The sequence below is a fragment of the Kogia breviceps genome, chromosome 5 (assembly GCF_026419965.1).
Source record: "Kogia breviceps isolate mKogBre1 chromosome 5, mKogBre1 haplotype 1, whole genome shotgun sequence".
NCBI classification, from domain to species: Eukaryota; Metazoa; Chordata; class Mammalia; order Artiodactyla; family Physeteridae; genus Kogia; species Kogia breviceps.
The window spans coordinates 131,857,174-131,878,277 of NC_081314.1; the positions used below are offsets into that span (position 1 = coordinate 131,857,174).

The following is a 21,104-nucleotide window of genomic DNA, read 5'->3' on the forward strand; positions in this document are numbered from 1 at the left end:
TGTCGAATCTGAATGAGATCCTTGTTGGGTAGAGTAATCTTGGTTGTAGCTTTTTCCCTTTCATCACTTTAAATATGTTTTGCCACTCCCTTCTGGCTTGCAGAGTTTCTTCTGAGAGATCAGCTGTTAACCTTATGGGGATTCCCTTGTATGTTAATTACTGGTTTTTCCTTGCTGCTTTTAATATTTTTTCTTTATATTTAATTTTTAATAGTTTGATTAATATGTGTCTTGTCGTGTTTCTCCTTGGATTTATCCTGTATGGGACTCTCTGCTCTTCCTGGCCTTGATTGACTATTTCCTGTCCCACATTAGGGACGTTTTCAACTATAATCTCTTCAAATATTTTCTCAGTCCCTTTTTTTTTCTCTTCTTCTTCTGGGACATCTATAATTTGAATGTTGGTGCATATAATGTTGTCCCAGAGTTCTCTGAGACTGTCCTGAATTCTTTTCATGCGTTTTTCTTTATTCTGCTCTGTGGTAGTTATTTCCACTATTTTATCTTCCAGGTCACTTATTCATTCTTCTGCCTCAGTTATTCTGCTATTGATTCCTTCTAGAGAATTTTAAATTTCATTTATTGTGTTGTTCATCATTGTTTGTTTGCTGTTTAGTTCTTCTAGGTCCTTGTTAAACGGTTCTTGTATTTTCTCCATTCTATTTCCAAGATTTTGGATCATCTTTACTATCATTACTCTGAATTCTTTTAGGTATACTGCGTATTTCCTCTTCATTTGTTTGGTCTGGTGGGTTTTACCTTGCTCCTTCATCTGCTGTGTGTTTCTCTGTCTTCTCATTTTGCTTAACTTACTGTGTTTGGGGTGTCCTTTTGGCAGGCTGCAGGTTCATAGTTCCCATTGTTTTTGGTGTCTGCCCCCAGTGGCTAAGGTTGGTTCAGTGGGTTGTGTAGGCTTCCTCGTGGAGGGGACTGTTGCCTGTGTTCTGGTGGATGAGGCTGGATCCTTTTTTTTTCTGGTGGGCAGGACCATGTATGGTGGTGTGTTTTGTGGTGTCTGTGACCTTATTATGATTTTAGGCAGCCTCTCTGCTAATGTGTGGGGTTGTGTTCCTGTCTTGCCAGTTGGTTGGCATAAGGTGTACAGCACTGTAGCTTGCTGATTGTTGAGTGGAGGTGGCTCTTAGCGTTGAGATGAAGATCTCTGGGAGAACTTTCATCATTTGATATTATATCTAGCTGGGAGGTCTCTGGTGGACCAATGTCCTAAACTCTGCTCTCCCACCTCAGAGGCACAGGCCCAACACCCGGCCAGAGTAGCAAGATTTTTCAGCCACATGGACAGGTATGTGGGGACTTTCTTGCCTTTTGGGAAGTCTGAGGTCTTCTGCCAGTGTTCAGTGGGTGTTCTGTAAGAGTTGTTCCACATGTACATGTATTTCTGATGTAGTTATGGGGAGGAAGGTGATCTCCATGTCTTATTCCTCTGCTATCTTGAAGGTCTCCCTGTACAGTTGGTTATTTGCAACCACAGGTAGCACTTATTTTTTGCAAAATGAAGCACAGAGAGATATCATTCTGTTTACCTTTTTTGACAGTGTGCATTCATAGAGTATGTTTGAAGTAATTTGTCATGTTTTTCTCTATTTTTGTCAGATTTGGCCAAAGGCATTCTTTTTGTTACCTGTAAGATTTTCTTTCTTCTTTCTCTTTCCTTGAGAATGCATATCTAAACCTCAAATTCTATTTATCTTTGAGCTACTGTGTGTTAAACAGCCAAGGCTTTCACCCATGGAACATTCGGATGGAATCCTATTATACTTTATGTGGTTATCATCTCCGTCTGAAATTTGCATTTGTTATGGGTGTGTTCATCCTAACATTTGGCAATTGGGAGAGAGCTGAAAGATAGTGTGCTCTGACCAGCAGCTGTCCATCAGAATTCTTCCAATAAATGGAATAAAAATCACTGTGTGTGCATAATTCTTGCCTCCTCAATTTTATCGATAAAATATTTTATCTCCAAAAATTATGTAACTGAATAGAGTTGTACAGGAGCCTGTTGCCTGATGAGTCACAGGCTGGCAGATCATACTGTTCTCATTTATAGAACATATTCAAATATGTGAATTGTGCAAAATCCTGTATGGGATGTAGGTAGGACCAAAGCTAGGCCTCCTCGTATATGCCTGAGGCAAACTTCACTTCAAAGCACCTTCTACCTTTGGGTTCTGGATCTTCTGTAGTGGAGCCATTTTTCAACTTTTTCTACTGAAGTACTAAGCATTGATAGAGCACATTCAAATATGTGCTCTACAATGAAATATGACAAGAAGTTAAATCATTATAATCAAGTTGCCTTTTGAGTTCTAATTCCTATCATCTGATTATAATTTATTATAAACAGTGTGACTCGAAAGTGATGGCTGACTCCCTAGAAATCACTCCTTTTATCTTGTAATGATACCTGATTTTTACCCGATGAAAGAAATTCTCTGAAATCAATAACATTTGAATTATGAGTTGATATTTCTAAGCAAATATTTACCCAGATGATACATATTTATTTAGAACTCACAAAATGTCAGCTTTTTCGTGCTTAAATGGAGGATTACTTGTGTTTAAATGATCCACTCTGGATCATTCAGTTGGTCAGGCCCCATACCTTCCATGGTAAGTTGGGAGACCTGCTTCTTGTCCTCTTGGAAGGACAGACAGATCATTTAGGAACTTGAATAAAGTGATAAATAATAGCAGGGCAGAGAAAGGATACTAATATGACAACATATAGGAGGGAATTTAATCCAGATTGAAGTTAAGAGAAAGCTCCCCCCAAAATATGATGTTTAGATCTTCATAAGTTATTATAGCAATAAATAGTTTTCATTCTTCCCATCTTGAAACCATCAGTTCTTCAGGAGTCAGTGGGGAGTAGCAGAAAAAGGTCAAGCACACATAGTTTTAAATGCCAGCTTATTACACAGTAGCTGTGTGAAATTAGACAAATTACTTAACTCTGAGTCTCAACTTCCTCATCTATACAGAGAAGAATAATAATAGCCAGGTAATGGGGACTATTCTGAAGATTAATAAACTAATATATTTTAAGCATCTGGGACAGAGATTACATTAAATAAATGATAGTTCCCTTCACTCTAATAATTTCTGCCACCGCTAAACACTCTTTCCCTTATAATACCCAACTCTGACTTCTATCAAATGAAGGTAGCCCCTAAAACCTGGAATATATGACCAGCTGTAAGTTGATTTGTTTTGGGCACAGTCTCATGGATGAATAAATAAAGACGGATCCTCACGTAAACTGCTTTATTATGGCAACATATTCAATTCAGAATGAACCAAAATACCACAAATCCTATCTTTTACATAACTGAGAATACAAAAAGCACGTAGAAGAGAATTCAGGTATTCACTGTTCCCACCACCAAGGAAGGTGTATTCAGGCTGACTAGTGAAGGAAAGATCAATTTTAACAGTGAAGGAATTTTGAAGGGCTGGAGAACACTTTTAGGGAAGCTGAAATAGATGTAGAACACTTTTCAGGAGGCAGATCAGATGCAGAAAGGGGAGAAATACAGTGTATTCCCGAATTTTCATGGGCTTCATGGTGGGCTTGCTGTTCTCTTTCTTACGCTTCTCTTCGGAACATCCCATTCACTCCCCCCACACCTTTTTCAGCCAGCACCTCTAGGCTTTTTACTCTCAGATCTAGATGTGATGCTCCAGGCTCTCCAAAGAGGTTCAGTTACTGCATTCCACCCACTAAAGGTTCACTGAATTTGTCTTATAGGCTATAAAGCCTATTACCCCCACTCCCCACCAGTCAACATATTAAAAATGGAATTCATTCTCCTCTCTGAACCTTCTTGAATGTTCCTCATTAGTTCCCAGAACACACTATCTACGCAATCATTCAGAACTTCAGACTTGATTTGTACTTGTTCCTCTCGTTTAGCCCCAATTCTTAGTCTCTTTATCACTTTGCCCTGCAGTACAGGACATTAGCAAAGAGCACCGGCCCTCTCTACAAGCGTGCTTGAAGGATGGGCAGCATCAGAACCCCCTGGGAGTTTGTTAAAAATGCAGAATTTCAGGTTCCACACCAGACCTAACCAAGTCAGAAGCCACATGTTAACAAGGTGCTGTGATACTTATATTAACAAATAAGTATTTGATCTTTGTCCCATTTCTGGCACAGAGATCCTAAAACCCCTGGAATTTCCTAAGTGATAAGAAGAGTAATAAAGGTATCTTAATATTTATAACAAACCCCTTTCAACCACATCTGAGTTTATGTAAATGAGGTGAGTTTTGGAAAGCACCTGAGGATGGGCTGGTTGCCAGGGAAACCAACCTTGTGATTAGAGGGTTGGAACTTTCATTCCAACCTCCAGACCTCCAGGGAGGGGAGAGGGGCTGGAGATTGAGTTAAATCATTAACAGTCAACGATTTAATCAATCATGTCTATGTAATGAAGCCTCCATAAAACCCCAAAAGGACGGGGTTTGGAGAGCTTCCTGGGTTGGTGAACGTGTGGAGAATTAGGGAGACGGACATGACTGGAGATAGCATGGAAGCTTCAAAGCTTTCCCCATACTTTGCCCTATGCAGCCCTTCCATCTGGCTATCTCTGAGTTATGATGTTTTATTCTTATAAGTAAAATGTTTCTTTGAGTTCTGTGAGTGCTCTAGCAAATTTATTGAATCCTAGGGTCATTGAAACCTCTAATTTATAGTTCAGTAGCTCAGATGACACCGTGGACTTGCCACTGGTGGCTAAAGTTGGGGAAGGTGGGAGCAGTTTTATAGGCCTGAACCCGTAAACTGTGGATCTGATGTTCTCTCCAGGTACATAGTGTCAGAACTGAGTTAATTGCTTGTGGTGTTGGAAAACCCACACAATGAAATTGGTCTTAAAATCTTAGGTGTCCATGTGATCTCTTACTGTCTTCATCAAATATTTCCATTGCTTTCTTTCTTTTAATTATAAGGATTTTCCAAACTATAAGAATCACAGATACTAATATAAAACACCCACATACCCACTACCCATACTTATTACATGTTAATAATTTAGAATATCTGTTTCAGATTTGTATTTTTTAAGTAATAAAATATTAGAGTTGAAGGTCTCCTTCCTACTCCTCTGCCTAAGGTGACAAACTTGTCCCAGGACTGTCCCAAATTGTAGCACTGAAAGTCCTGCACCCCAGGAAACCTCTCAGTTCTGGGAAATACTGAAATTCATCTGTACCTTTCCCTCCCCCACAAATTTACCAGACATTTACCACATGTGCATGTTTCTATAATATACAGAATTATTTTATGTGTTCAGCTTTACGCAAATAGTATCATGTTTGGCACATTCTTTTTCTGTTAGCTCTTTTTCACACAGCATTACAGTTTTGAGATTTATTCTAATGATACACTAACATGCATGGATTTAATTGCTATATCCCATTCCACTGTATGAATATAGTCTAATTTACTTCTCCATTCTCCTCTGATAGAAATTTAGGTTGCTTTCAATGTTTTGCTATTTTAAATAATATCAACCAACATTACGACGTCTCCTTGTGAATATCTGAGGATTCTCCAGGGAATATATGTAGAAGGGGTAAATTGCCAAGTCCTAAAGGATGCCCATCTTCATCTTTTCTGCATGTGGTCAAATTGCTCCCAAGTGTTGATAACGGTTTGTGTTTTCCCACCAGCAGTGTGAGTTCCCTTTCACGTTGGCCCACGTTGGCCCAAATTGCACTTCCCTGCTTTAGCTAGCCACGCGGAGCATCTTCCGTGTGTTTATTGCCCTTCTGGTTTGCTGCTCTACTACTTCTTTTGAGCACACACATTGCCCATTTTCCTATTGAGGCATTATGGATACTAATCTTTTGTGAATCATATGAATTGCAAGTATCTTCTCCAAGTGGGGAATTTGCCTGATGCTTCGCCTATGGAATTGTTGCCTTATATATTTTTTTAAAATTTAAAGATTGAGATATAACTCACATGCCATAAAATTCATCGTTTCAAAGTATAGAGTTCAGTGATTTAGTATACCTCTTCTTTCACAGTTTGTGCTTTCTAACTTTTAGTTTAGAAATCTTTCCTATTCTGATACTATAATGCCATTCTACTCTTTTTTTAAAATGTTGTAAATGTTTGCTTCTTGCCTTTATGTAATTAGTTCATTAGGATAGATTTTGGGGTGTGGTGTGATGGAGTGATCTAGTTTAACGTTTATCTGTATGGATAGTTAATTGTCTTGGCACCATTTATTAAATAATCCACCCACCTCTACTGGTTTGTAATCAGTAATCATCTCCGTTATCACATGAGTCAATTTCTAAGCTTTATATTCTATCCATTTATCTGTGAACCAGTATCACACTATTTATTTTCCATAACTTTATAATAAAGCTTGATGTCTCCTAGACATGTCTTTTCACTTTGTTGTTTTTCATAACTGTTTTCTTTTGTCTACACCCTTTTCTTGCTCATATACATTTTAGGCTCAGTCCGTCAAACTCAGTAAAAAATGGTCCTGTGGGTTTTTATTAGAATTGTATTGATTTTACATATAGTTCGGGAAGAATTGACATATCCCAATATTGACAACCTTACAATATTCCCATCCACAATTCAGTATATCTCTTAATTTCTTTAGGTCTCCCTTTAATCTCTTGAAACTTTTATGTATTTATATTACTCCATAAGTGCCATGCACATATTATTGGATTTCTTACTAGGTACTTAGTTTCTGGTGTTGTGAGATTTGTGTATACAATATATATTACATTTTCTGAGTGTTGTTGATGTATAAGGATGAACTAAGTTTTGTACACTGATCTTACATCCTGCAGTATTGATGAATTCTCTTATTTGTTTTTATAGTCTGAGGAGTATAGGCAATCATATCATTGGTAAATAATAAAAATTTAGTTCTTTCCTTTCCAATTGGAATCATCTCTTTTTAATTTGTCTCGGTTACACTGACCAAGCCAGTAAGATGCTGAATAGAGTGGTGCTAGATGCTAGCTTGTCTTATAGTTGCCTTAAAAGGGAATGGTCATAACAGTGTAGCATTGAGTAGGGTTCTTGAGGTAGGTTTTGTTTTTTCTTTTGAGATCTTTATTCAGTTAAGAAATTTTCCTCTCTATTCATAGTTTGCTAAGTATTTTTTTAACTCAAGTGAGTGATGGATTTCATCAATTGACATTTCTTTCAAGGCTCCTCTTAGAATTGCTCTCCTTCAAGAAGTCTTCCTAGCACCCTAAAGTTGGACTAAAAACTCCTTCTCTCTGATTCCACTACATTTAGTCCTCTCCACAGCCTACTAAACTGTCTGTTTTCTAAGTTCATGTTTCCCAGTAGCTTATAAACAATTGAAGAGCAGGAACCGTGTTTGATTCATGGCTACATCCTCCACTACCAGCTGTAGAACATAGAATATCTCTGTACATATTATAGAAATAAATTGCTGGGAACATGTTCTAGAAACTTATCTTGCCCTTCCTAAAAACAAATTATGTTTTTAACAATGAAGCTTAATTTACAAAGGCAATTATGATTGAATAGAGTTGATTCAAAAAATTTTAGATATCTACACATTTATATTTGCTCTTAATAATACATAAAATGTATTTATGTAATACATAAAATACATGTCTTCTGAGAAACAATAACTTTCTTCTTATAGCAAACATTATCTGTTACTACATTAAATTTTTTTATTCAATTACTTAAACTAAAAAAAAATGTTCTCTGAGCATGCCATTCTCCACAAATCTCCATGTGTTCACCAATCTGGCAGCTTTCCAAATCCTGTCCTTTCACATTTTCATGGAGGTTTCATTACAAAGGCACGATTGATTAAATCATTGGCCATTGATACTGAAATCAATCTCCAGCCCCTCTTCCCTCCCTAAAGGTCCAGGGTTTGGGATTGGAAGTTCCAACCCCCTAATCACATGGTTGGTTTCCCTGGCAACCAGCCCCCATCCCCAGGTGCTTTCCAAAAGTCACCTCATTAACATTAAAATCAAGTTCATATTCATTTTAACATTATATTAGTTATTTATCATTCTGTCATTATTAAAACAAAAACAAGGCTCCCACAAACTTTGATTTGCTCAGAATGTACCTTTCAGAGGTGTTTTATCATATCTAAGTCCTAAGAACATTTTAATTCATTTAATTTAAATGATGTTCTTACCAATGCCAAAGGCCTTTCAAACTGTATTACGTTTCTGTCCTTATTTGAACAGCCTCACTTATTTTATTCAGAATGCTCAGCTACTTAGTGAGTATGGGACCTCAAATGCCATTTGGAAATATGAAACCTTTATCTTTTAACTCAGTTTTGCTTTCATGAATAACATGGTTCTAACATCACAGTTGTGATATTAATTAGCTGTCTTTGCAAAACTTCGGGCAATACATCTTTTACATTTCATTGAGAAGAAAAGAAACTTAATCCCACCAGCATCTCCATTATTAGTTCTTCCTTTTGGTTTTTCCCCGTGGGGATTTTGTGTTGGCCAGATGGCACACTGAAGGATCCCTAGACATATCCACATTCTACGAAAGCAACATGGAAAAGCAAAAACCTATTTCTGAATGAGGGGATTAAATTTTATATCTTATCATCTGGCTCACCATGTCCAACCCAGCCATTATTTGGTTCATGTTCAATATTGTACAGTTATTCTCCTATTCACATAACAGTCTCTCTTCATGTTCAGTAAAGTCCTGCTTTTAGTCTGTCCCATTACTAATAGTAATTAGCCACTCAACTGCACCCTCTGAGCCCTTGAACTCTACTAGTTCTAAGGAATACTCCATAAACTTTATCTTTATGTTGGATCCTATATCTAGGAAATGTCAGTCAAATTTCATCAGCAGCAAAACTGAAATACCCATTTACATATTCATCACAGAATGTTTATTTTCCGTGGAGAAAAGTGGCTGGATGAAATGTTTGAGAATCAGTTTGATGAGAAATTGTTTACTTTGTAAATTGGCCCAATTCTCATTTTCAAACGGAGTGAGGTTTCTAATTGTCAGCTAATTACACTCCTGATCAAAAATGGAGAAAAAATTCCAAAGTCACATATTCGGTAATAAATGGTATTAAATAGTGTAACATCTCAAAGTGTTCACTCTAAATATTTTCTCTATGGAATTAGTAAACATAATCTTCATTTGGTGCCTTCTCACCTTTGTCCCTTGTCTTAGTGGTATCTAAGCGTGCATCCATTTTACATAAAACCAGCTCTTATTTCCAGAAAAATACTGAACTATTTTATTTTAGTTTTGTTAGACATGACCAATAAAAGAATGTAGTCTACCAATGAAAGTCTGTAAAATAAGGATGTATATTTTGTCTTACCTATTTATTTGTATGTTATATTCAAAGTTTAACCTTCCTTTCCTAGCAACACTGAACAACATGAGTTTTCCCAAACTGACCATTTTCTTTCTTAAATCTTTGCCTTTGTAGGGGACACTGTCTCTGTCTGGAATGCTCTTCCCTTTCTTCACTGTCCACTTAAGTAAATATCTACTCTTTCTTTAAAAATCTGTTCAGATTTCATATTTATGAGACTTTCTCTAAACCTCTCTTTCTAAACACACACACACACTTAGCTGCTTTCTCTCTTCTCAGCTCTTCAATAACACTTCATAGATTAATTCTATGAATAATTATTTGTCTACATTTTCTTCTCTTATAAGATTGTGAGATTGTAAAGGTCAGGGAACAACATTTATTCATCTTTGGATCCTATGCTGCCATGGTAACAGGCACTCAATATGAATTTGTAAATAACTGATTGCATAGTATATGCTGACTTTTGCAAAACTTATTCTTAAATTCTGGAAAATAATACTGTTACTTTTCTATATGGAAGTCAATATCTGTGACCATAATGAGCAAAAGTAGGCATGCCATTTTAAATAGATTTATGTCAAATAGACTTATTGTATTGATCATTTTGCAGTATATACAAATATCAAATCATATGTTGTACATCTGAACCCAATATAATGTTACACGTCAATTACATCTCAGTTTTAAAAAGTATATATGTTATTTTTAAAGTTTAATTTTTAAATTGTTTTCACAAGACACAAATTTTAAAATTCCTAACTGATAAAAAGGGGGTAAAAGGGAGAGACCTGAGTAAAATAATACTTTTCAACTATATAAAAGGTAAATTGAAAGAAAGCTCTTGTGATATCTTTGAAAACGAATCTTAACGGTTAATTTGCAAAAGTTTAGAAAGAGCAGTTGAAGTAAATGGATTAAGGGCTAAATACCTGTACTCTGATTATTTTAGAGAGGCCTCAGCAAGAAGCATCAAGTGTGCCTTACCTTACCAATTTACACACAGTCTAGAATGACCCAAATCGTGTTTTGTACTCTCTTTAGCTCATTTTAGGCTAAGCCAAGACATTTTCTATTTGAAAATAAACAAGACTCAAAGCCAGATTTATAAAATTATTCATTTAGGATGCAAAACATTCCACTGTGTTTATTGCTTTCTTCCCTATTACCTTACTGATGAGCACGAAGATTAAATTCTCTGTTAAGATGATTAAAATGATTTTACTAAGAATGTTCCTGGACGCTTGGAAGAGAAGAAGCATAGCGTATGAGTTCCAAAAGAGCAATATTTGAAAACATGTGCATGAAAGAACTTTTGTAAGCATTCTTGGAATTATTTTCTCTTTCTCTACCCCACACACCCACCCTAACTCAAAAAAGGGAAAAGCTTTGGGTGGAGTTAACTCTTTTCAAATCTTAAACAATAACTGGAAGTCCTGAAAATGTATTCTCCTTTATTCAGTGGGGAAAACACTTTAAAGCTCTTTTTTTTTTCTCTAAGAATTGTTTAGCAAGGGATTTACTTAGAGGTTTCTATTTTGAACAGAAAATTCAGTTTAGCTGCCTGAAATATAATGCCATCTGTGTTTATTTCCGCCCTCCAAAAAACACAATTCTTTTTTTCAAACATAACAAGTACATGGCCCTAATAACCCAGATAAAGATATAACTCAACGAATTATTTACTTTAACCAAGTGATAAAATTAGTTCTAAGAATAGGAACCATAAAAAATGAATCTGACTGCAAATATAAAACATGTAAAGCACAACTGTAAATTAAAAATGTTTTATTAACTATTTTGATTAGTAAGTAATTATGTCTTCTATATATATTTATCAGGGTGGAGGTATCTATGAGGTGAGAAAAAGGGCACAACACACACATTGTGACGTAGTTAGTGGGCAGAGAAATGGGCCTGGAGCCACAGGACCAAAGAATCTGAGTCATTCTGACCCCAGGTTCCTCAAATGTATACCACCTTTGGGGCCCACTCACACATCTACCTGGAACAACAGCCTCTGGCATGTGGAGATCATTGGAAAAATCAAATTTGAATTTAGTAATGAAGTATTTTAAATTACTTAAAAAGTATGAAGTGATATACAAATGAGAAACATCATTATGTATTTATATTCTAAGCTGATTCTGACTGTTTTCTAAATGTAAAGGGACTTAATGTTTTTCCACCGAATCTTCTATGAGAAAAAATTAAAACATTTTAGAGTTTATTTGCATTTCAAAGAATGCTTAAATTCTGTTCATCAATCTTTATTACAGCCTGACATTTCTTCCATCATCATGACAGTCTTCATGAATATCCTGAAGTATAATTCTGGCCTTATTCATGGAGACATTATCTCTAAGATCAGCCCCACTTTGATTCTAGAAAGTCTATGCGATGCCAGGTTTTCTATTCTCAGGAAACTGAGGATGACTTATAAGCCATCTCAATGGATATATGCTTAAAATAGCCAGGCACACATCACTTATTGCCTAATCTTTCCTGGCTCCACGTAAGCCTTCATAAAACACAAGTTAAGTCACAATGGAACAGCCTTCAAATCATCCTGACAGTCACTTGAAAAATACAAAATGCAGACTCCTGAAAGCCATGGGTGATGGTCACCCATGGGTGGAATTCTTATGTTCCTATTCTCTACCTTCTATTTCTCAACTTGAAGGTGTGTGTAGAGGAACAGAGAGTTGCACAGTCCTCAGACATACAACCCTGAAGACAACTTCTGCTCATCCATTTCCCTTCACCTAAAAGCATCTCTAAAATAAATCCTTCATTTGTTAGAGAGAAATACTTAACACCTTCTCCGCATGTATGTTTCATTGATTTTTATAGTTGGTTATCACTTTGCCCTGTTGAGGCTAGATTTCTTGGGCTCTAATCTTGTTTCCCAAAGTTGCTTTAGATGCATCATGTAGAAAACTGATGTTTCATATCGCAACTGTTTTTTATTCATAATGTCTCTTTTCCCTGATATCTACTGGCTGAGTCAGACCAATATGTGCATGGCAAACTAAACTGGCTATCATTAAATGACAAATTCTATCTTACTAATCCTTCAACAAAGCACACAAAAAAATATAGTTTACAATGTTAAAAAATGATCAATATATGAATATGGTCTAGTTAAAACATTATTATTACTATTACATTATTATTATCATAAAACAAATTAGACAATAAAAATATTCTTTAAACTCCCTTCTAACAAAAGCAATTTATTTTGTATATTAATTTGCACATTTAGTTAAATAATACAATACACTAGAGAATGATGAGTGTTGAGTGTCTCCAGTAAAGATTTTATGTCAACAACTAATCTTAGAATTTCCTACTCATAACTATAACTTAGTGCTTTTTGAAAACATGACTGGGCAAGGGAAAAAGTATCAATATGGCCAAATTCGATTAATACTCACGAGAGAATATTCCCAATATAGGCATAGTAGGAGCAACAGTAGGGCGTGGTTCCATCACAGCAGTAAGATTTGCAGTCTTTGCCACACTGAGCAAGGCAATCTTCTGCAAAATAAAAACCATATCCATGCCGTTACATTTCTGAAAATCCCAGCTTCATGAAAAATCACTCTATTTCACATCCTGATCAGTCAACTATCACTCTTTAGCACATTTAGACTTTCATTTTATGTGCTCACAATTCTAAAACATTTGTAAGCATCTAAACTAGTCTCCCTTCTTTAATAGACATAAATCTGGAAAAGGCAAAGACCAGTCTTTGAACCTCCTCCATCGAACACCATAAACGGTAGTCAGAGTTGGTTGAATGAGATACTGAAGGGAGGAATGAGTGATCCAACTAATCAGACATTAAATTGGTCAACAGAGTTCTTGCAATAATTTTTAAATGATAAAGTCTTTTGACTTTAGGGTGCTACTCTCAACTACATTTGTTAACATGAAAGTGTTGTTGACATGAATAATATCAACTGGAGATAATATTTAAGTAATGTATATTTTTCACCACAATGCATTATATGCTTTCCTTTCTCTACCATTTTTTACCTTCATAATTACAGTTTGTATACATAAGGTACCACAGATGAGTCTGCATATCCTGTCAATCCATTTGGATTGGAAGATAATGAGTAAGTTAGCTGTGGGGAAAAGTTCCTATAGATAATTCACTGGTGAATAATTAAGAGTTTATTTGATGCCAGATATAAGAATAAGCTATGAAACAGCACTATGTGAAGAGGGAAATGTATTTTCTGATTAAAAAGGACATACCAGAGCTGACAAGACCAAATTACTGTCTTTTTTCCATGTTTTTGGCAAGGAAGATTATTACCAAAATGTTAAATAAAAATTACCCTACCTTTAAAAAATTCTTTATTCTTCCTAAATGATTTATGTTTAACAAGTTAAAGTTATGATTTAGTTATAATCAGTGGTATAAATTACAGTGGATATGTGAGTTTCAGGTACATGGAGGAAAACATTAAGTACAGTCCGATAATTTAAGTTACATGTTCAAGAATCACAAAATAGGTCATTTCCAATTCAATCTCTGCAGGCAATAACTACTATCTAAATTATATAAGACTTTTGCTTTTCTGTCAAAGGCATAACATAAAAGGGAAAATGTTATATATATATGCCTACACGTCCATGTAATTCATTTGTCTAGAGAGGAAAATACAGATTTTGCTTTAAAATCACCTCCCTGACAAGATGGTTCTTTACAAATTGATGCGATCAAAAACCAGCAAAATTCTTTCACCTTTATCAATAATGCATGGCCTCTGTGCAACGAGTCAAAAGTTCATGTTTTCTTTTCCTCAATTTTATTCTACTTCATAAATGAACAAACCTTAATGTTTTCTTCTGGGATGTGGTAAGAAGACATGAAAGGGAAAAATAACTACCTTTGTAAGATTCCGTAACTCTATTTAAATCCAAAATTTTGAAGACAGAAAACACGATCTAATGATTTATTGACAGCGTCTGCTTTTTTCAGTTTATTTTATCATTTTCCCAGGGAATTTCTATAGCTTTTACTTTTAGTACTGTTTAATTAAGTCAAATATTTAGACTAGTCAGTTATCTCCAGCGCTTAGCTGGGATGTTTTGCTTTACGCTCTTAAAAGCCATTCAGATAGTGGGAGAGCTGACACCCCGCCTTATTCTGTCAGAGCAGGACAAGTGATTTTTAAATAGCTTCATGGGGTGCCTTTTGAATAATGCCCAAGACAGTGACATCTTATTAAGCTCTCCATGATTATCGAAGATTCAATTACTGTTATTGTAAGGACATGGTGTTATCAAAATATTTTGAGCCAGTGTTACAGGAAACCAAGCCCCAAATATTGTAGCCAAGAAGCTGGATTATACCTGCAGCAAACATCTAGATCCTGTCACACATTGTTCATTATTTTTATGGCATTTTCCAGCACTCTTGTCTACTTCCCAGAATTAAACAACTGAAAAGGGAAGGTTTAATAGTATGGCAAATACATTCACAATCACAGCATTTCCAAACTGGGGGGTCAACCATACCTCAAACTTATTTTGATATGTTAGTTGCTCTCTCCGGTTTATTTGAGAATAATCCTATAAAGATCACAGTTCGGACAGTACAGAAGCATTTTCTCACTTGTAAAAGAATGAAACATCCCAATGGCCCTCAGAAGATAAATAACAGTATTACTAATATTCAGGTTAACATCCTTGAAAATAAGCTAGTTCCAATTTTCTTCAATGACTTTAGTTAAAGGCAGGATCTGGAAGAAGCTTCCCCACTTGCATCTTAAGAAATGTGTAGTACAGGAAAGCGTCTGGCTCCAAGCACTTGCTCAGAATTGGCTCTTGTAATCTATAGCTAAGGATCAGAAAGGAAGGAAAGGGAGGAGACAGAAATCACTGGCTAGGGTCAGGAAGGTTAAAACCTTGGCCGAATCCTGTCTTTGTAGCCTGCAGTGGGAATTGGATAATAATACAAACACTTCGTTGAATCCCTTCCCCAAAGTGACTCCACAGTCAGACATGATGCTTCAGGTATAGAAACCTTGCTCTTATTTCCTTAACGAATGGAACCTGTATTTAATGCATTTTCCTTGGAGAAAATAATTCAGGTTACGGACAGTGCATCTACATAGGTTTTTGTCCCATTAAAGCTGGCAATTTATTTAACAGGGTATCTGGATTAATTCTATTTCTGCAGTGTTCCCCCATCTCGCACCAATCCTCACTTCCAGCCTTATCTCTTAGTTCCAACCCAACCGTGTTATCTGTTTTTGCATATACAAATCTCATGATTTTTGCCTTTGTTCACACTCTATCCTACTACATCTCCTATGTCCAAGGCTTCCTCCAATTCAAAGGTGTAGGTCCTAAAAAGTTCTCCTCAATTTAATTTCTCTGAGCAAATATTTCCTGAGTTCCTCTTATGGGCCAGGTGTTTTGCTAGTCTCTGAGAATATTATGCTAAACAAAATAGACATCATCTTCACGGAGCCTATCCTCCTAAGCCAGCAATAAGGTCCCCTCCTTCGAACACCTAGAGCACATGATGTATCTCTCCTATAATGCAGCTTTTTATACCTTAGGGTAATGGGCACACCTGATCTCCCAGACAAGACTCAAAGCATGGCCTCTGTCCTTTGTATCATTCAACACATCTCATTCCGTAAATATTAGTTGAGTGGACACGGCAAGCATAAAAAGGCCTCTGAAATTGAGTTCAGGAATTAATATCAAAAGCACATTAGCCAATCATTTCTTATCAAAGATGATAACTCGACCTAGTATTGGCTTGCAATGACTTTGTAGTGTACTGGGGAGGGATGCGGATGGAGAGAAGAAATGAATAGAATGAAAACTTCTTAAACTGATCAAGCTTGCTGCTGGTCCGCTGGGTGGGTTTCCTGAATCCTGGGGGGGCTGTGCACTTAACATGGGGGAACAGGAAGAAGGGAAGGAAAAGTGCAAATTAGAAGCTTTGGGCTCACCAAAGAGAATAAAATGGACAAAGGAACAAGAACAAGTCGTTCAGTGGTGTGACTGAAGATGAGCAAGGGAAGTAAAGTTTCGTTTGCTGCGTTCTATTTTCTTATTTTTGTTTTCTTTCGGTAAACAGAGGAAGTGGAAAGAATGATCATTGTTTCAAATGAACTAATAAAGAGATTTTAATATAAAGCCAATATTAATGCAATTGATGCTGTTAGACTCTCAAATTCCAAAAACATTATACGACTTAAGTAAAGGAAATAAGTGTTGGAAACACATTATAATGTGGACTCTCCTCATTAAATTGAAAGTACTTTTCCTATTTTATAAATTTCTGTATTTGAAGGTCAGCTATTCCCCTACAGTAAAATATCTTTAAAACAACTTATAGACAGCCACTAATTTACATGTTAATAAGCAGATTGGAAACTTCTATAGAAGTTATTGTGATTCATTTCTGGCAAGGTTGAATGAGAAATTCAGTTCTACTGATGTTCAGGTAAGAATGTTGAGGTGCGGCTTCATTTTGGTTGCAATATCTTTGTAAGTATCAACAGGCAAGTCACAGTGCTATACGTAAACTTACTACTGCAAGGTCATAGGTAAGCCTGTGGTGTTTGTTATAGGAACTTAGAGACATGAAAACATTTACAAAGAATTCTGCTTTTATCCTGTTTTTTTAAAATATGAAGCGGATGCAAAACCGCAAGTGTAATTAACTTTATACATGAATAACCAGTGAAAGGCCATTTTGGGCTCCTCATCAGTCACAAAACAAGAAAACTGCTTTGCCTCATCAATTATTAGCAATTCTCTCTAAGAATAATTAGGATGAGGGAAATGAGATGCCCTTCACCTATAAGCAAGCGCTGAACAAGTTCAGCGAGAACAGATCAGATTCTGGGTGAATTTATGCCTCACGAAAACCCTATATTTCAACTCAAAGCTTCCAATTACCCTGTCCACCACACTTGAGGATCATCTTCTAAAGAAGAAAAACAGAGGTCTAAGGCTTTTTTATTTCTGAAAGGGAAAAATCCGGAATATTCGGAATGTGGAGGTGGAGGGGCCAGTGGGTAGCATTTACTGAAATGGAAAAGTCATCAGATTAGTTTATTTGAAACCTCAGCGATGCCTCCCTAACTTCAGGTGCTTTCCAAAAAACATGCTTTCCTCTCACAGCTCAGTCTCCACTCTCACCCCAAATTCCCGAGTCCTGGATACGACTGGAAAAAAATGCACGCTATCCAGAAAATAAAAACAATAACCCCTAAATGTGGGGTTGGGGGTTGCTGCTTCGCGGAGAGAGAGAAAGGAAAAGAAAAAAAAAAAAAAAAGGAAGCGTGTAAGGAAAGGGACAAAACACAACCGCGTGGAGGTCAAGCCCAGGGCTGTAGCGCGCGGGCGCGGGCTTCTGTTCCAGCCTGCGGGGACCACACAGTCTCTGACCTCCCACCATGGCCCCGCGCATCCCGCCCAACCCGTGTTTGCCCGGAGTGTGACCCCAGCGCCGCCCCGAGCCCCCTTCCCCTCTCCCGCCGCCCTAGGTCACTGACCTGCGTAGACAAAGAGCAGGACCAACTTCGGAAGCAAGACCCCTGGACACCCGGGGACCCTCCGCGCGTCCATCCAAGCCGGTGGCCGGAGGTTGCGCGCCAGGACAGATGGACAGAGAGACAGACAGACAGGTCTGTAGAGAGGGCTGGGAGCCAAGGGAGAGCCTGGCACCGGGAGGGGATGGGGGAGCTGGAGGGCGGTCAGATGGAGAGGGCAGCGCTCTGGAGAGCCGGGTGGCGCGGAGACCTGGCCATCTCCCTGGGAGCTTTCGAGGGGAGCCCGGGCCGCCGCGCGGGGCTGCGCTGGGGCGGAGGTCTCTTTGTCTGTCCCCGCGGCGCTCGGGCGGCGGGCTAAGCGGCCGATCCAGCGTCCTCGGCCACCCGGGCTCACATTTCATCTCCGCGGGTGGCACCTACGCGAGGCTGGGGGCGGGGGTGGCCCCGACTCCTCCCCACGCTCCAGTTCTTCCTTCTATAGAGTGACTCTAGGAGCTTGGTCCTCTCCTGAAGGAACTTTTTCTAACCCTTTGCTCTGGCTATCGACACGGAGTTTAATAAGCTCCTTTATCGCCCTGCTCTCCACTCCAATTTTTCCTTTGGAAGTAATCGGTGAAGAAAAGCTTTGTACTTTATCTTTACACAAATGAAGGGACTTTTCAGGGTTTAAGATGTTAGACAAAGAAAGCCAGTGAGGAAAACCTAGGAGAACTGGAAAGTACAGAAACAGTGTATGGTTTAAGGAGAGCACTGTGGCGATATGTATCAAAATTCAAATGCACAAACACTTTAGTCAGTCCTCCTCTAGGAGTTTATAAATATACTGCTACATGGGTATTAGAGGATGCAAGGATACATCGCCTCCAAAATAAACATCACCTGAGCTTCCTACTGTGTTTTATGCATCATTGCAGAGCTAACCATCCACCAGGTCCAACAAGAAGCCTGGTCAATTTCTCCTTCTCCCTCAGCCGCAATAACCAGTCTATCACCAAGTACCACTGATTGTACACCTAATCCCCACTCAAATGAATTTGCATTTTGGCCTCCATTTCTGCCCTAATATAGGCTCTTGTAGTCTCCATGATAACCATTCTTCTGCCTCAAGGGAGATCAGCCAGACTGAAACTAGATTATGTCTTCTTAAACTACAAATTTAATCACATCCATTCACTTGTTTTAAACTCAGTGGCTTCCTGTTGCCCTTAAGTTAGAATCCAAACATTTAATCCTTGGCTTCTGAGAAACTTCATCACTTGGTCCTACAACCTCACAGTTTCTGGAAAGTAAAATAAAGCTTGACTTGAGATTTTTTTTAAATTACAGAAAAATTATAAAATGGTCACGTTCAAAAACAACTTAGACTGTTCAATCACATAGAGAGCATATTCGTAACATAGAGAAGAAATACAAAGATGAGGAAATCATGGATAAAAATATTTTAAAATTCCAAGGCACATAGAGGAGACCCAAAATGAGAATAATATGCAGGCTCGAAGCAGTTTTAGAAGAAACCAAAATGAAGAAGCAAACAGCAAATAGATTAAAAAAAAAATTCTGAGCTACAATAATATATGAATTTTCTGATGTAAAATGGGGAGTTCCAAAAAATTTTTTTAAAAAAGAGGCATGCGGGTTTCCCTGGTGGCTCAGTGGTTAAGAATCCGCCTGCCAATGCAGGGGACACGGGTTCGAGCCCTGGACCGGGAAGATCCCACATGCCGGGGAGCAACTAAGCCCATGCGCCACAACTACTGAGCCTGTGCTTTAGCGCCCTCGAGCCACAACTACTGAGCCCACATGCCACAGCTACTGAAGTCCGTGTGACTAGAGCCTGTGCTCCACAACAAGAGAAGCCACCGCAATGAGAAGCCTGCGCACTGCAACGAAGAGTGGCCCCCCGCTTGCTGCAACTAGAGAAAAGCAACGAAGCAGCCATAAAGACCCAAAGCAGCCAAAAACAATAAATAAATAAAATAAAATAATAAAATAAATAAATTTATTTAAAAAATAAAAATAAAGAGGCATGCATATATACATATCCCAGAGTCCTACTTGAACCTGTATAAGTTAAAATCATATAAATTTTCATATATAATTTTAAAAAGGTATCTTAGAAAACGAATCAGACAGACATTAAACTTCTCATTTGCAATCTTGGAATTTAAAAGAGAGTGAAAATATTTCTAAACCATTGAAAGATAAAGACTATAGTCCAAGAATTTTATTCCCAAATTGGATTCCATTAATATTTGAGTTCATGAAGATACTTATAACAGTGTTTATCATCATTTTAAAACACGGTAAAGAGCTTACATGTCCAACAGAGGTAAAACAATTAAGTAAATTAGGATATGTGCATGTTATATACAAACTTTAAAATGATGGGGAAAATCCATAAGATATATAGTTAAAAGGAAAAATGGGAAAGGAAAACTGGAAGTAACCCATGGATAAACAGATTGTGCTATATCCATACAATGAAACACTCCTCAGCAATAAAAGAAAGTTTGAGGTACATGCAACAACAAGGATAAATCTCTGCTAACAATATGCTGAGCAAAGAAGCCAGACACAAACAAATTACTGTGTTATTTTGTTTATATGAAATTCTAGAAAGGCACAATTAATCTATAGTGACAGAAAGCAGATGAATGATTGCCTGAGGGTGTGTGTAGGAAGAGATTGATGACAGAAGGTCATGAGGGAACTTTTTTGGGGTGATGGAAATGTTCCATATCTTGATAATGGTGGCTATTCTACAGGTGTATAAATGTGCTGAAGTCATGGAATTGTACACTTAACAGTACACTTAAAATGTGTATGTTTTAGTGTATGTAAATTTTACCTCAAAGAAGTTGATATTTCAAAAGCTGTGCTAATACATAATAGGAGATAAGAATATATACATCATTTTATGTACATTTAAAATTTCTATGTGTGCCTGGTCTTCATCTTCATTAAAAGATGTGCAGATGCCAAGAAAAGAAAGTGTTCATGCAGACATGGGCATAAAACCCAAAAGAAAGCAAGGAGGGAAAAAATGAAGAAGTAAAAGGGAGATAAACTAAGTATAGCATTCAGGGCATAGAAAGAATATTGAATGCTGTGTACCAGGGCCATTTTTAAGTTCTTTAAAATTTCAGTGAATACTCTCAACATCTCATTGAGGTGGATACTATTATTATTATCACCCTTG

General features: G+C 37.3%; 1 protein-coding gene across 1 annotated transcript in view; it reads right to left on the reverse strand.

Annotated features, from left to right (window-relative positions):
• The window catches only part of CYYR1 (cysteine and tyrosine rich 1), a 104,498-nt gene extending 86,144 nt beyond the window's left edge, over nucleotides 1-18,354 (reverse strand). The window contains 3 exon segments of the mRNA XM_059065320.2: nucleotides 12,806-12,908; nucleotides 17,909-18,083; nucleotides 18,085-18,354. Coding sequence (XP_058921303.1) covers nucleotides 12,806-12,908; nucleotides 17,909-18,083; nucleotides 18,085-18,306 — 500 coding nt within the window. The 5' untranslated portion in view covers nucleotides 18,307-18,354.
• Between the last annotated feature and the right edge of the window lie 2,750 nt (nucleotides 18,355-21,104).